Source organism: Macaca nemestrina, chromosome 4 (genome assembly GCF_043159975.1).
Source record: "Macaca nemestrina isolate mMacNem1 chromosome 4, mMacNem.hap1, whole genome shotgun sequence".
Lineage (NCBI taxonomy): Eukaryota > Metazoa > Chordata > Mammalia > Primates > Cercopithecidae > Macaca > Macaca nemestrina.
The window spans coordinates 150040985-150058351 of record NC_092128.1 but is presented as its reverse complement, the minus strand read 5'-3'; the positions used below and the strand labels follow the sequence as shown (position 1 = coordinate 150058351).

Below are 17367 nucleotides of genomic sequence, written 5' to 3'. Positions count from 1 at the left end.
AGCTTCCTCGCTGGTTTCTCAACAGTGAAGCCACAGAGCCTCCTGACGCCTCTGCTCAGACGCTGTCCCATCCCATCCCACCTCACCCAGAATAAACGCCAGGGCCCCACCCCGGCCAGACGCCCTTCCTGTCACTTAGACCTCATAAGTGGGAAGAAGCAGCGCTTGCGGTAACCGGTGCTAATTCTGGAGTCAAACTGCCTGGGCACAAACCCCCGCTCCACAACTTACTGCTAATGCAGCTGTGGCCAAGTTATTTAACCTTCCTGGGCCTGGCTTCCCTCCTAGAGAGAATCGCAGTACCTGAAGGTCATCGGGACGCTGAGCTGGTCCCTGGGGACAGCTCAGCACCAGGTAAACACCCAAAAACGCTATTAGCGCTGTTCACCTGCTGCTGTGTCCCCTCCTCCCTGCCGTGCCCCCTCCCCCCTGCCGTGCCCCCTCCCCCTGCCGTGCCCCTCCTCCCTGCCGTGTCCCCTCCTCATTGCCGTGTCCCCTCCGCACTGGAACGTAGTGTCCATGAGGGCGTGGGTTTCTGTTCGGTGCCAGGCCCCCAGCGCATGGTAAAGAGCTCTTCACAGAGCGGGCACTTGGTACCGGGTCTCTACACGGTTAGTTGCCAAGACAAACCTCTGATTTCCTTTTTTTTTTTTTTTTTTTTTTTTTTGAGACGGAGTCTCGCTCTGCCGCCCAGGCTGGAGTGCAGTGGCCGGATCTCAGCTCACTGCAAGCTCCGCCTCCCGGGTTCACGCCATTCTCCGGCCTCAGCCTCCCGAGTAGCTGGGACTACAGGCACCCGCCACCACGCCCGGCTAGTTTTTTGTATTTTTAGTAGAGACGGGGTTTCACCGTGTTAGCCAGGATGGTCTCGATCTCCTGACCTCGTGATCCGCCCGTCTCGGCCTCCCAAAGTGCTGGGATTACAGGCTTGAGCCACCGCGCCTGGCCCCTTATTTTGTTAACATCAGGCCAGAGCTCTAACTTGCTGGAAGATGACCTGGCACTGTCAGAGTGAGCAGCATCCGATTCGTGGCTCAGGACCGAGCTGGGACTCTTGCTCTGGGCGTCCTAAGCAAGAACAAACACACGCGTCAGAGGGCTTCTGGTTTCCACAGAGATCCACACAGGCACACACATGTGCACACACACACATTATGTTAATGGGGTGTAACTGATTTACAATGAACTACACACGAAGTGTACCCTTGGATGTGTTTTCACATGTCTATACCTGTGAAACCATCGCCTCAGTCAAGACAGTGAACAGAATCAGGCACAGTGGCTCACGCCTGTAATCTTGGCACTTTGGGAGGCCAAGGTGGGCGGATCACCTGAGCCCAGGAGTTTGAGACCAGCCTGGGCAACATAGTGAGACCCCATCTCTAAAGAAATAAATAACAGGCCAGGCACGTTGGCTCATGCCTGTAATCCCAGAAGTTTCAGAGAATGAGGCGGGTGGATCACTTGAGGCCAGGAGTGTGAGACCAGGCTGGCCAATACGGTGAAACCCTGTCTTTACTAAAAATACAAAGATTGGCCGGGTTTGGCAGTGCGCACCTGTAATCCCAGCTGCTTGGGAGGCCGAGGCAGGAGAATCACTTGAACCCAGGAGGCAGAGCCTTCAGTGAGCCAAGATTATGCCACTGCACTCGAGCCTGGGCAACAGAGCAAGATTTTGTCTCGAAATCACACACACACAAACACCCCCCCCACACCCACCTACACACACCCACACTACACACCCCCCACACACCCACACATACCCACACCCCCCACACACACCCACACACACCCACACCCCCACACACACCTACAACCCCCCACACACACCCACACCCCCCCCACACACACCCACACCCCCCCACACACCTACACACACACCCCCACACACCCACACACCCCCACACAGTCCCACCCCACACACACCCCAACATTCCCACATCCACACACACCCTCACACCCCCACACACACCCCCACACCCACACACAGTGAACTTCTAGGTACCCAGCCCGACGCCCGTCGTGGACGTGAAGGCTCCTCCACGCTGGCGACCAGGAATGCAAACTACTCCCAGCCCTGTGTGAGTGCTTGAGCTTCCTCCCCTTCTTCCCGGCGGCCCTTCCCTTAGGTCCCAGCTGTTCCCTCACACGCGCGCGCACTCAGCTGACGGCTCAAGGACAGCCTTCTGCCCGTCTCTGGAGCTTGCTGTCCCTCTGCACAGCACACTTTCCTCTGTGGGACAAAATTCTACCTCTGCCTCCCCACGACCGGAGTGTGCGAAGCTACTGTGAGCTGAGCAAGAAGGATCAGCTTTAGTAAGTTTGAAGCTGAGCCTCTATGATCTCTAAATCACTCTCCCAAACTGTTGGTCAAAAGGGAGCAGTGATTGCCTTGGACCCTGACATGAACGTTCAGGTTCCAGTGTACTTTGAGTGAGACGGGGTTTCACCACGGTTGGCCAGGCTGGTCTTGAATTCCTGACCTCAAGTGATCCGCCCACCTTGGCCTTCCAAAGTGCTGAGATTACAGGCGTGAGCCACCGCGCCTGGCCGGGGTGTCCATCCTTGTGAGCAAGCCCTGGGGACCTGTTTAGCATCCCATGCACACTCAGGAACTGTTCCCCGACAGATCTGCTCTTGAGCAGGCCTGTCCACTCTTAGAAACACCAGATCCATGTAACAAAACACCTCCTAGTAAAATATCTCTGATTTCCTTTTGAGATGGAGTCTCGCTCTGTCGTCCAGGCTGGAGTGCAGTGGCGCGATCTTGGCTCACTACAAGCTCCATCTCCCAGGTTCACGCCATTCTCCTGCCTCAGCCTCCCGAGTAGCTGGGACTACAGTCGCCTGCCACCATGCCCGGCTAATTTTTTTTTTTTTTTTTTAATTAGAGACCGGGTTTCACCATGTTAGCCAGGATGGTCTCGATCTCCTGACCTCATGATCTGCTGGCCTCAGCGTCCCAAAGTGCTGGGATTACAGGCGTGAGCCACCACGCCCGACAATACCTGTGATTTTCTCATGTGTGGTCTAGTGGCCCCCCCAGCATGTCGGTATGCACTGTGACCTTCATTATGAAATCTGCTGTGGCTAAGAGTCCACTTTCTGGGTCACGGCCAGGAAACTCATTTTCCCAAACTTAAAAAAAATCTGTACACACTTCCAAAATGTGAAAAAGACATGTTGGCCGGGCACGGTGGCTCATACCTGTAATCCCAGCACTTTGGGACACTGAGGCAGGAGGATCACTTGAGCTCAGGAGTTTGAGACCAGCCTGGGCAACATGGCAAAACCCCATCTCTACAAAAAAATACAAAAAGGCCAGACACAGTGGCTCAGGCCTGTAATCCTAGCACTTTGGGAGGCCAAGGCGGGTGGATCAACTGAGGTCAGGAGTTCGAGACCAGCCTGGGCAACATGGCAAAACCCCGTCTCTACTGAAATATAAAGAATTAGCCAGGTGTGGTGGCACATGCCTGTAATCCTGGCTACTTGGGAGGCTGAGGCATGAGAATCATTTGAATCCAGGAGGCAATGGTGGCAGTGACCTGAGATTGTGCCACTGCACTCCAGCCTGCGCAACAGAGTGAGACTCTATCTCAAAAAAAAAAAAAATTAGCTAGGTGTGGTGGCACAAGCCTGTAGTCCTGGCTACTCAGGAGGCTAAGATGGGAGGAGCGTGTGAGCTCAGGGGGTCAAGGCTGCCGTAAGCCGTGACTGCACCACTGCACTCAAGCCTGGATGACAGAGTGAATTCCTGTCTCAAAATACATAAAATAAAATTTCGAAAGGAAAAGGAAAGACTTCTTAAATTACTTTCTGGAAGGGTTAGTAAAACCAAGATAGTTTTGATGATGGTTTAACCATTCCAGAATAAAGTCATTCCTTGCTCTGTCTTTTTTTTGAGATAGAGTCTCGCTCTGTCGCCCAGGCTGGAGTACAGCGGTGCGATCTCAGCTCACTGCAAGCTCCGCCTCCCGGGTTCACGCCATTCTCCTGCCTCAGCCTCCCGAGTAGCTAGGACTACAGGCGCCCGCCACCATACCCAGCTAATTTTTTTCTATTTTTAGTAGAGATGGGGTTTCACCGTGTTAGCCAGGATGGTCTCGATCTCCTGACCTCGTGATCTCCCCGCCTCGGCCTCCCAAAGTGCTGGGATTACAGGCGTGAGCCACCGTGCCCAGCCCTCCTTGCTCTGTAATTCTAAGATTACCTAATTCTAAGACATTGTGTTACCTGATTTAGTATTGTATAAATAGTTTCCGGTTTATTTCCAGACACATCATCAGTTGGAACATTCGCATAGGATTTAGTCATTTGGTCAGTAACACAGATGAATGCAAAGCTTAAGAGAGCTTCATAGAATTCCAGGAAAACCAGCTGAAATAAAAGAAAACACAGAGTTTCCATCATTCGGACACACCTGGAGACAGAGCACTGATAGACTGGCGTTCATTATTTCCTGACATCTGAATACGCACACGTTTGCACACAGACATGCAGACACGTGCACACAGACACACACACACATATATTCTGTACTTGTGTTCAGACTGCTTTCAATCAAATCTTGGTTCTTAGACTGGTCACAGTGGCTCACATCTGTAATCTCAGCACGTTAGGAGGCTGAGGCAGGAGGATCGTTTGAGCCCAGTAGTTTGAGACCAGCCTGGGCAACACAGTGAGACCCATTCTGTACAAAAAGTTGTTTTTAAAAAATCTGCTGAAGGCCCGGTGTGGTGGCTTACGCCTGTAATCCCAGCACTTTGGGAGGCCAAGGCAGGCGGATCACGAGGTCGGGAAAGCGAGACCACCCTGGCTAACATGGTGAAACTCCATCTCTACTAAAAAAAATACCAAAAAAAAGAAAAAATTAGCCAGGAGTGGTGGCGGCACCTGTAGTCCCAGCTACTCGGGAGGCTGAGGCAGGAGAATGGCGTGAACCCGGGAGGCAGAGCTTGCAGTGCACCGAGATTGCGCCACTGCACTCCAGCCTGGGCGACAGAGCAAGACTCTGTCTCAAAAAAAAAAAAAAAAAAGTGTAAACGAAAAGGCTAATGAAAAAAAGAAAAAAAATCTTGGTTCTTTGTTCTTGGTATCCATGGCAAAACCAACAGCCTGAAATGGATCTGTACTGTTTGTGACGGCTCTTTACAAACCTCAGGTTCAAAGCTGCTGTCAGTTCCATCATATATGAAAGGATTATCCTCTGCTATGACCTCCATAAATATAGCTGCTAATTCTTTATTTATCATTTTAAAGTCCTGTAAAAAAGGAAATCAAACCATAACTGCCTATAATTGTAAACAGCTACATATTTTAATGTCAATTTATGTCAATACAATAATTAAGAAAGTATACCAGAAATTAATATCTTTTTTCTTTTTTCTTTTTTTTGAGAGACGGAATCACTCTGTCGCCCAGGCTGCTGTGCAGTGGTGCAATCTCAGCTCACTGCAACCTCCACCTCCTGGGTTCAAGTGATTCTCCTGCCTCAGCCTCCCAAGTAGCTGGGACTACAGGTGCACAACACCACGTCCAGCTAATTTTTGTATTTTTTAGTAGATTTCACTATATGTTGGCCAGGCTGGTCTCAAACTCCTGACCTCAAGTGATCTGCCTCCCTCGGCCTCCCAAAGGGCTGGGATTACAGGCGTGAGACATTGCGCCGAGCCATAAATTAATATCTTAAAGACTGATAATTTTGAAAAGCATTCTGGATTAACATTGGTATGTATGGCCAGGCATGGTGGCTCACACCTATAATCCCAGAACCTTGTGAGGCTGAGGTGGGAGGATCACTTGAGCCCAGGCATTGGGGATCAGCCTGGGCAACAGAGCAAGACCCTGTCTCTACAAAAATTAAAAATGTAGGCCGAGCATGGTGGTGCATGCCTGCAGTCCCAGCCACTCAGGAGGCTGAGGTGGGAGGATCACTGAAATCCAGGAGTTTGAGGCCACAGTGAACTGTGATCACAACACTGCACTCCAGCCAGGGTGACAGAGCAAGACCCTGTCTCACACACACACACACACACACACACACACACACACACACCTCTCTCTATCCCTTCTCTAGCACCTCCAAAATAACAGTAAAGTATTTGTTGGCACAGAACAGGACATAGAACATGGGAGAACAGAACACGGTCCAGGTGTGAAATATGAACACAATGCTGTAGGATGAAAAGCACCTGGGGAAACAATGTACTGCACAACAAAACCGGTTTTACCACAATTGACATGAAGAAGAGTTACGCTCTTCGCATTGGTTAAAGTCACAGTTTCCAAGAACCTATCAATAATGTTAATAATGTTAGGTGGCTCACACCTGTAATCCCAGCACTTTGGGAGGCCGAGGCAGGCGGATCATGAGGTCAAGAGATGGAGACCATCCTGGCCAACATGCGGAAACCCCAGCTCTACTAAAAACACAAAATAATTAGCTGGGCATGGTGGGTGCCTGTAATCCCAGCTACTCGGGAGGCTGAGGCAGGGGAATCACTTGAGCCCAGGAGGCAGAGGTTGCAGTGATCTCAGATCGCGCCACTGTACTCCAGCCTGGGTGACAGAGCAAGATTCCGTCTCGATAATAATAATGTTAAGTGAGGAGTTACTGTACCCAAATGTTCAGGTTTCAATATTATTTTAAAAAAATCACTCATATCGATCAGCCTCGGTAACACGGCGAAACCCCGTCTCTACTAAAAATACAAAAATTAGCCGGGCGTAGTGGCAGGCACCTATAATCCCAGCTAGTTGGGAGGCTAACGCAGGAGAATCACATGAGCCCGGGAGGCAGAGGTTGCGGTGAGTTGAGATTGCACCACTGCACTCCAGCCTGGCGACAGAGTAAGACTCTGTCTCAAAAAAAAAAAAAAAAAAAAGTAAAAAACAAAAACGTTAAGTGAGGACTTACTGTACTCAAATGTTCAGGTTTCAATATTTTTTAAAAAATCACTCATACTGACCAGCCTGGGCAACATGGTGAAACCCCATCTCTACTAAAAATACAAAAATTAGCCTGGCATGGTGGCAGGTGCCTGTAATCCCAGCTACCTGGGAGGCTGAGGCAGGAAAATCCCTTGAACCAGGAGGCAGAGGTTGCAGTGAGCCGAGATCATGCCACTGCAGTCCAGTCTGGGAGACAGAGCAACACTCTGCCTCCGAAAAAAAAAAAAAAAGCAAAAAAACAAAAAACACAAAAACACACTCATACTAAGAACCAGGAAGATCTCAAACTGAATGAAAAAAGAGAGTCCGGGCCGGGCGCGGTGGCTCAAGCCTGTAATCCCAGCACTTTGGGAGGCCGAGACGGGCGGATCACGAGGTCAGGAGATCGAGACCATCCTGGCTAACACGGTGAAACCCCGTCTCTACTAAAAAAATACAAAAATCTAGCCGGGCGAGGTGGTGGGCGCCTGTAGTCCCAGCTGCTCGGGAGGCTGAGGCAGGAGAATGGCGTAAACCCGGGAGGCGGAGCTTGCAGTGAGCTGAGATCTGGCCACTGCAGTCCAGCCTGGGCAACAGAGCAAGACTCCGTCTCAAAAAAAAAAAAAAAAAAAAAAAAAGAAAAAAGAGAGTCCACAGATGCCATCGCTAAGACAACAGAGATGTTACAATTGACGGACAGAGACTGTAAGACAGTCATCACAAAAACACTTCAATGAGGCTGGGTGCGGCGGCTCATGCCTCTAATCCTAGCACTGTGGGAGGCCGAGATGGGTGGATCACCTGAGCTCAGGAGTTTGAGACCAGCCTGGGCAACATGGTGAAATTCTGTCTCTATTAGCTGGGCGTGGCGGCGTGCACCTGTAATCCCAGCTACTCGGGAGGCTGACGCAGAAGAATCCCTTCAACCCAGGAGGCGGAGGTTGCAGTGAGCCCAGATCATGTCACTGCACTCCAGCCTGAGTGACAGAGCAAGACTCTGTCAAAAATAAAAATAAAATAAAAACTTCAATGGGCAATTACAAACATGCTTGAAACAAACGAAAAACTGAAAAGGGCCAGGTGTACTGGCTCACTCCTGTAATCCCAGCACTTCAGGAGGCCGAGGCAACAGGACTGCTTGAGCCCAGGAGTTCAAGATCAGCCTGGGCAACATGGCAATAACACGTCTGTACAAAAAATAGAAAAATTAGCTGGGTATGTTGGCACACATGTAGTCCCAGCTACTCAGGAGGCTGAGGTGGGAGGATCGCTTGAACCCAGAAGGTCGAGGCTGCTGGGAGCCAAGATCGCACCACTGCACTCCAGCCTGGGTGACAGAGCGAGACCCTCGCTCAAAACAACAAACTATTTTCCCACAGTTACACACTAGGTTACCATCCATTTTTCTTATGTATACGACGTTACGAAATATGTAAAAACTCCTTAGCATTAGTATTCGATTCTGTTTAATCATTTGTATTCCCACAAGTACAAATTAAAAGTATCATGGAACAGGCCAGGCACAGTGGCTCACACCTGTAATCCCAGCACTTTGGAAGATCAACGCAGGCGGATCACGAGGTCAAGAGATCGAGACCATCCTTGCTAACACAGTGAAACCCCGTCTCTACTAAAAATACAAAAATCAGCTTAATATGGTCATGCACGCCTGTAGTCCCAGCTACTCGGGAGGCTGAGGCAGGAGAATTGCTTGAACCCAGGAGGCAGACATTGCAGTGAGCCGAGATCGCACCACTGCACTCCAGCCTGGCGAAAGAGCAAGACTCTGTCTTAAAAAATATATATATATCATGGAACAAAAACAACCAATAGTATGAGAACATTGTATAAATAAGATGTTGTCACTATTTTCCCAAGTAATAACTTTTGAAAATTCCATTTTCAATAAACTGTAATTGTTTTAAATGACATTGATCCTCCCCACTTCCTTTTTTTTTTTTTTTTTTTGAGACAGAGTTTTGCTCTTGTTGCCTAGACTGGAGTGCAGTGGCACGATTTCAGCTCATTGCAACCTCTACCTCCCGGGTTCAAGCAATTCTCCTGCCTCAGCCTCCCAAGTAGCTGGGATTACAGGCTCCCGCCACCACACCTGGCTAATTTTTTTTTGTATTTTTAGTAGAAACGGGGTTTCACAGTGTTGGCCAGGCTGGTCTCAAACTCCTGACCTCAGGTGATCCACCCGCCTCAGCCTTCCAAAGTCCTTCCTTTGTAAAAAGATTTCAGTTGGCTTTATTGCTGTTCTAGGATCAGGCAACACGCTGGTCCATCAAAAAGAGTAAGGTGTTCCTCCATTTTCCTTTTTTGTTTATTGGGGGATTTTTTTGGGACAGGGCCTCCCTCTGTCAACCAGGCTGGAGTGCAGTGGCATGATCACAGCTTACTACGGCCTCCCAAGTAGCTGGGACTACAGGTGTGCACTACCACGCCCGGCTATGTTTTTTTCATTTTTTGTAGAGAGGGGGATCTCACTGTGTTGCCCAGGCTGGTCTTGAATTCCTAAGCTCAGGTCACCCTCTTGCCTCGGTCTCCCAAAGTGCTGGAATTACGGGCATGCAGCACCGCGCTCGGCCCCATCTTCCTTTAAATAGCCGGATCTGCGTGAATAAACATACCGTAGGCCAGTCAGGCGTGGTGGCTCACGCCTGCAATCCCGGCACTTAGGGAGGCCGAGGCAGGTGGATCACCTGAGGTCAGGAGTTCGAGACCAGCCTGGGCAACATGGTGAAACCCCGTCTCTACTACAAATACAAAAATTAACCGGGCGTGATGGTAGGCACCTGTAATCCCAGCTACTTAGGAGGCTGAGGCAGAAGAATTGCTTGAGCCCAGGAGGTGGAGGTTGCAGTGAGCCAAGATCGCCTCATTGCACTCCAGCCTGAGTGACAAGAGCAAAACTCTGTCTCAAAAAAAAAAAAAAAAAAAAAAAAATATATATATATATATACACACACACACACACACACACACACACACATATATATATATATATATATATATATATATATATATATTTTAAGACAATGGCCCATGGCATATATAAATTTATATGGCCAAGCTGGTCTTGAACTCCTTGATCTCAGGTGATTCACCCGCCTCGGCCTCCCAAAGTGCTGGGATTGCATCATAAATATATATATATATAGGCCATTGTTATGGGCCATAGGCCATTGTCGTGCCCTAATCTGTGAGCACATTGGGCAGGTGACGGCTGTTTCTGTTCCTTCCACGACCACAGACCACTGTTCTGCCAAGAGACTCCGTAAACATTCAATGGTTCTGAAAATCCAGCCCAGATCTTCACCTGATTATTTGCATATCATAGCTGGAATATCTTGCCTCTCTTTACTTAAAATCAAAGTGCCTGTAAATAGAAAGCCAGTATTGAACTTAGGTGGTTACTTTCAGCATCCAGAAGAAGTGTCTCATCTTCATCGTAGGCTCGTGGGGAGGCGCTGCGTGGGGTCTGCAGTAAGCTAGATAAATCTCCCAGCACTTATTCATGTAATTCATAGAGTAGAGCGTCCGCTGTTGCTCACGGAATAAATTGCCTAAAAATACAATGGTCGAAAAATGATTACAGATTTATATTTTGAGGGAAAAAAAATAGCAGTAAATACACTCCTATTGTTTTTCTTTTTTTCCAAGACAGAGTCTTGTTGTTGCTCAGGCTGCAGTGCTTTGGCACGATCTTGGCTCACTGCAACCTCCGCCCTCCAGGCTCAAGCGATTCTCCTGCCTCAGCCTCCAGAGTAGCTGGGATTACAGGCATGCACCACCACGCCTGGCTAATTTTTTGTGTTTTTAGTAGAGACAGGGTTTTGCCATGTTGGCCAGGCTGGTCTTGAACTCCTTGACCTCAGGTGGTCCACCCGCCTCGGCCTCCCAAAGTGCTGGGATTGCAGGAGTGAGCCACTGCGCCCAGCCCAGATTTATATTTTGAGAAAAAAAAAAAAAAAAAATGGGGCCGTAAATCGAATCCTATTGGTTTTGTATTTACCTTTTATCTGGCAGGCATTTGGATGAATGTTCTCAGTCATCAGTTTTGTAAAACACAAGAAGAGCGATGGGCTTCTCTTTCTGTGATAATGATCAAGAAATACAATAATTACTTCTCCAAAAGAGGGAAATTAATTCCCTTCTCCTTGAGCACAGGCTAGACTTAATAATTTCTTTCTAATGTATAGAGTATAGAAAGGGAAGGCTGGAGTCAGTGGTTCACACCTATAATCCCAGCATTTTGGGAGGCCAAGGCGGGCGTATCACTCGAGGTCAGGAGTTCAAGACCAGCCTAGCCAACATGGTGAAATCCCATCTCTACTAAAAATGCAAAAAATTGGCTGGGCTTGGTGTCGGACACCTGTAATCCCACCTACTTGGGAGGCTGAGGCTGAGGCAGGAGAATCACTGGAACCCAGGAGGTGGAGGTTGCAGTGAGCCTAGATTGCGCCACTGCACTCCAGCCTGGGTGACAGAGCAAGACTCCATCTCAAAAAAATAAATACATAAATAAAAGATTTTTTTAAAAAAGATATAAAACCACTTTTGCTGTAAGAAAGACATGAAATTCTGACATAAGAAAAGTTGGTTGTGATTATTTGTTTCTGCATTAAAAACCCCAAGAGATATTTGCAGTATTGAACAGATTCAAATATGAAGGGTTTTCAAAGTTTTGATCAAGTATCTCATGGCTTTGTGGTTAATATTTGTAGAAAGACTGTGTTCTGAGTCCTTCATTTCAAGGGTATTTAAAAAAAAAAAAAAAAAAAAAAGACTGCTGAGGCTGGGCACGGTGGCTCACGCCTGTAATCCCAGCACTTTGAGAGGCTGAGGCAGGTGGATCACCTGAGGTCAGGAGTTCGAAACCAGCCTGGCCAACATGGTGAAACCCCATCTCTACTAAAAATACAACAACAACAACAACAAAAATTGCCAGGCATGGTGGCACATGCCTGTCATCCCAGCTACCCAGGAGCCTTGCTTGAACCTGGGAGGCAGAGGTTGCACTGAGTCAAGATTGTGCCACTGCACTCCAGCCGGGGCAACAGAGCAAGACTCCGTTTCCAAAAAAATAAAAATGACTGCTGAAGAAAAGAGGACATTAGCCGGGCGCAGTGGCTCACGCCTGTAATCCCAGCACTTTGGGAGGCCGAGGCGGGCGGATCACAAGGTCAGGAGATCGAGACCACGGTGAAACCCCGTCTCTACTAAAAATACAAAAAATTAGCCGGGCGCGGTTGTGGGCGCCTGTAGTCCCAGCTACTCGGGAGGCTGAGGCAGGAGAATGGCGTGAACCCGGGAGGCGGAGCTTGCAGTGAGCCGAGATCGCGCCACTGCACTCCAGCCTGGGCGACAGAGCGAGACTCCGTCTCAAAAAAAAAAAAAAAAAAAAAGAAAAGAGGACATTATGACAATAGTACAATCTAGCCATGCCCCGTCCCCCAACGGGGGTCCAGAAATAGTACTTACTGGAATTCTTCGTGATAAATGTGGTACGCCAAATGCAGGAGGTAATTCAAAAATGTTCTCAGAAGTATTGTTGTAAATGGAGAATGGATTTCTTCATCTGGTATGTCATTACTGGCTAAAATAAGAAAAATGGAGAGGATGTCTGATATTTGCTAGAACCTTCCATATTATTTGCTCCTGGTATACAATTCGAAGAACTGAATATGAGAGAGTACTTATTTCAAAATGCTCTGAACATGTATAAGCATCCAACTAAAAATTTAAAACTCCGTGAAAGCCAGGCACAGTGGCTCGAGCCTGTAATCCCAGCACTTTGGGAAGCTGAAGTAGGCAAATTGCCTGAGGTCAGGAGTTTGAGACCAGCCTGGGCAACATGGTCAAACCCTGTCTCGACCAAAAATACAAAAAATTAGCCAGGTGTGGTGGTGCGCACCTGTAATCCCAGCTACTAGGGAGACTGAGGCTGGAGAATTGCTGGAACCCAGGAGGCAGGACTTGCAGTGAGCCAAGATTGAGTCACTGCACTCCAGCCTGGGCAAAAGAGCGAGACTTCGTCTAAAAAAAAAAAAAAAAAAAAGTCAATCTGGTTCCTTTACAAGACGAGGTATCTTGTCCTACTGTTTTCCAGAGTAGTCTGAGACACAATCTGATGAATCATGCTAATTCTAAATGGATTTTAAGTATGTTTCAAACACTAAACTTTGACGTAAATGGGCATTTTTTCTAATACTTTATTTTTCTTTTTCTTTTTTCTTTTTTTTTTTTTTGAGACGGAGTCTCGCTCTGTCGCCCAGGCTGGAGTGCAGTGGCCGGATCTCAGCTCACTGCAAGCTCCGCCTCCCGGGTTTACGCCATTCTCCTGCCTCAGCCTCCCGAGTAGCTGGGACTACAGGCGCCCGCCACCTCGCCCGGCTAGTTTTTTTGTATTTTTAGTAGAGACGGGGTTTCACCATGTTAGCCAGGATGGTCTCGATCTCCTGACCTTGTGATCCGCCCGTCTCGGCCTCCCAAAGTGCTGGGATTACAGGCTTGAGCCACCGCGCCCGGCCTTAATACTTTATTTTTCAAGTGGATAATTTGAAGCTTGCAGCTCTGCCTCCCAGAATTTGGCTGAAAGAAGTCAAACTTCCAAAATTGTTAAAATTTATCACTTCCTAATCTGAAATCAAGACCAATCCTAAGACTACTTAGGGCCTTTTCTAGACTCTTCCAAGCCAGTGCTGATTCTCCCCTTTTTTTTTTTTTTTTTTTTTTTTTTTGAGAACAGTGTCTCACTCTGTTGCCCAGGCCTGAGTGCAATGGCGTGATCTCGGCTCACTGCAACCTTCGCCTCGCGAGTTCAAGCGATTCTTCTGCCTCAGCCTCCCGAGTAGCTGGGACTACAGGCATGTACCACCACACCCGGCTAATTTTTTGTATTTTTAGTAGAGATGGGGTTTCACCGTGTTAGCCAGGATGGTCTTAAACTCCTGACCTCATGATCTGCCCACTTCAGCCTCCCAAAGGGCTGATTACAGGTGTGAATCACTGCGCCCAGCCTTTTTTTTTTTTTTTTGGTTGTTGAGACAGTCTCACTCTGTCACCCAGGATGGAAATCTTGGCTCACTGCAACCTCCACCTCCTAGGCTCAAGCGATTCTACTCCTGCCTCAGCCTCCCACTAAGTAGCTGGGAATACAGGCATGAACCACCACACCTGGCTAATTTTTGTGTTTTTAGTAGAGACAGAGTTTCACCACATTGGCCAGGCTGGTCTCAAACTCCTGGACTCAAATGATCCATCTCGGCCTTCCAAAGAGCTGGGATTACAGGCGTGCGCCGCGAGGCCTGGCTGTCTCCCCATCTCTGACCTGACAAGTCAGTGCTTTTTCACTGTAGATCGGTGGTCGGGGGGAGAGAGGGAGGCAAACTTTCTGTAAAGGGCCGGAGAGTAAGTATTTTAGGCTTGGTGGACCAGACAGTCTACACCACAACCCCTCCGCGGTGGTGCTTTGGGGTAAAGCAGCCACAAACATGTGAGCAAATGGGCATGTCTGTGTTCCAGTACAGCATGATTTAGGGGAACCGGGGCGGACTGGATTTCACCCTGGGACCATGCATGGCTGGCCTTGCTTTTGTAGGTGACCTCGTACTGTTGCTGTTACGTCACGAGACTGTCTCTTCAAGTACATCGTAATCACGGGGGGAACAAGACCACGTGCTGATTTCTGGAACACTCTTCTCCCAACCTGGGCCTTCACCACTCCCTCCGCATTTCCTAACTGCTTTCCAGGTGACACTGTGATACTGTCCTTTAAATCAGCGGTCCCCAGCCTTTTTGGCACTAGGGACCGATTTCGTGGAAGACAATTTTTCCATGAATGGTGGGAAGGGGTGGGGGGACTGTTGGTTTCAGGATGATTCAAGCACATTCGAATTACTGCACACTTTATTTCGATTACGATGACACTGTAATACATAATGAAACAATTCTACAACTCACCATCATATAGACTCAGTGGGAGCCTGAGCTTGTTTTCCTACAACTAGGGGTGACAGGAGACAGCGACAGATCATCAGGCATTAGATTCTCCTAAGGAGCGTGAACCTCCATCCCTCGCCTGCCAGTTCACAGGAGGATTTGTGCTCCTGTGAGAATCTAACGCCCTGCTGATCTGCAGGAGGTAATGCCAGCGATGGGGAATGGCTGTAAATTCAGATGAAGGTAGGCTGGGTGCGGTGGCTCACACCTGTAATCCCAGCACTTCGGGATTACCTCAGCGGGCGGATCACAAGGTCAGGAGTTCAAGATCAGACTAGCCAACATGGTGAAACCCCATCGCTATTAAAAATATAAAAATTAGCCGGGCGCGGTGGCTCAAGCCTGTAATCCCAGCACTTTGGGAGGCCGAGACGGGCGGATCACGAGGTCAGGAGATCGAGACCATCCTGGCTAACACCGTGAAACCCCGTCTCTACTAAAAATACAAAAAACTAGCCGGGCGAGGTGGCGGGCGCCTGTAGTCCCAGCTACTCCGGAGGCTGAGGCAGGAGAATGGCCTAAACCTGGGAGGCGGAGCTTGCAGTGAGCTGAGATCCGGCCACTGCACTCCAGCCTGGGCTACAGAGCAAGACTCCGTCTCAAAAAAAAAAAAAAAAAAAAAATACAAAAATTAGCCGGGCATGGTGGCAGGCACCTGTCATCCCAGCTACTCAGGAGGCTGAGGCAGGAGAATTGCTTGAACCTGGGAGGCAGAGGTTGCAGTGAGCCGAGATTGCGCCGCTGCACTCCAGCATGGGTAACAGAGTGAGACTCTGTCTCAAAAAAAAAAAGATAGAAAGAAAAACATGGGTATATGTACATCGATAGTTTTTTCAAGAGTTTGGAGTTTTTTGTTGTGAAAATACACACTTACTCCACATACAGTCAGGCTCCTGGGTCTCACGCACTGTGTAAGTTCTCTCTCTCTTCCTCCTTCTCCTATTTCTCCTCCTCCCCTCTATCTCCCCCACAATCTTTCCCCAACTTTAAGCACCTTTAGGCCACAGAATGTGTCTTATTAAACTAGGCTAGTAACCAGCAGAATACCCATCACACACAAGAGACTCCCTTTTTTTTTTTTTTTTGAGACGGAGTCTCACTCTGTGGCCCAGGCTGGAGTGCAGTGGCATGATCTCACCTCACTGCAACCTCTGCCTCCCAGGTTCAAATGATTCTCCTGCCTCAGCCTCCTGAGTAGCTGGGACTACAGGCGCCCGCCACCACGCCAGGCTAATTTTTTTGTATTTTTAGTAGAGACGGGGATTCACCATGTTAGCCAGGATGGTCTCGATCTCCTGACCTCGTGATCCACCCACCTTGGCCTCCCAAAGTGCTAGGATTACAGGTGTGAGCCACAGTATCTGGCCTTTTTTTTTTTTTTTTTGAGACGGAGCCTTGGTGTCACTCAGGCTGGAGTGAGTAGCACAATCTTGACTCACTGCAACCTCCGCTTCCTGGGTTCAAGCAATTCTCCTTCCTCAGCCTCCTGAGTGGCTGGGATTATGTGCGTGCACCACCACGCCCAGCTAATTTTTGTCGTTTTAGTAGAGATGGGGGTTTCATCATGTTGGCCAGGCTGGTCTCAAACTCCTGACCTCAACTGATCCGTCCACTTCAGCCTCCCAAAGGGCTGGGATTACAGGCCTGAGCCACCATGCCTGGCCAAGACTCCCTGAGATTTGTCAAACCCAGGCCAATAGTCAGTTACTGATTCAGAAGTGGGCAAATGACCCTATTTGGCTCTGTGAAGTGAAAGACCTTTTTAGAGAGCTTCTATCAAAAGTTCCTCCTTTTCTTCTAGTTAGTATGGTATGCGGATGTGAAGGCTGGAACCACAGCAGCCAACTTGCAATCACGAGGGAAGAAAAACACAAGGGTGAAAGTGACATGGTGGGAGGTATCGTGGATAGATGGAAGAGAAATCCTAACAGCTCTGAGATGCTGAATTAAACCAACCTTGAAGCCTACAGTATTCTGTATTACACATGGCAGACAACAGTAGATTGTCTGTTACTGGCAAACTAAAACCACCCTCTTACGCGCGCACACACACACACACACACACACACACACCCCAAAAACTGATTAAATAACCACTAAATATACAGGAAATCAGTGACCACTGAAAATATTTTGCTGGGCACAGTGGCTCATGCCTGTAATCCCAGCACTTTGGGAGGCAAAGGCGGGAGGATCACTTGAGACCAGGAGACCAGCTTGGCAAACGTGGCAAAACCCCTGAAACTACTTAAAAAAAAAAAAAAAGAGCCGGGCGTGGTGGCGCACACGTGTAATCCCAGCTACTCTAGTGGCTGAGGCACAAGAATCACTTGAACCGGGAGGCGGAGGTTGCAGTGAGCCGAGATCGCGCCACTGCACTCCAGCCTGGGTGACAGAGTGAAACTCTGTCTCAAAAAAAAAAAAAGA

General features: G+C 48.7%; 1 protein-coding gene across 1 annotated transcript in view; it reads right to left on the bottom strand.

Moving 5' to 3' along the window:
• The window catches only part of LOC139362648 (radial spoke head 10 homolog B2-like), a 41979-nt gene that overhangs the window by 8346 nt on the left and 16266 nt on the right, over window positions 1-17367 (bottom strand). The window contains 7 exon segments of the mRNA XM_071094156.1: window positions 850-1068; window positions 4237-4380; window positions 5160-5264; window positions 10354-10502; window positions 10952-11031; window positions 12421-12535; window positions 15007-15073. Of these exon segments, the coding sequence (XP_070950257.1) occupies window positions 850-1068; window positions 4237-4380; window positions 5160-5264; window positions 10354-10502; window positions 10952-11031; window positions 12421-12535; window positions 15007-15073 (879 nt within the window).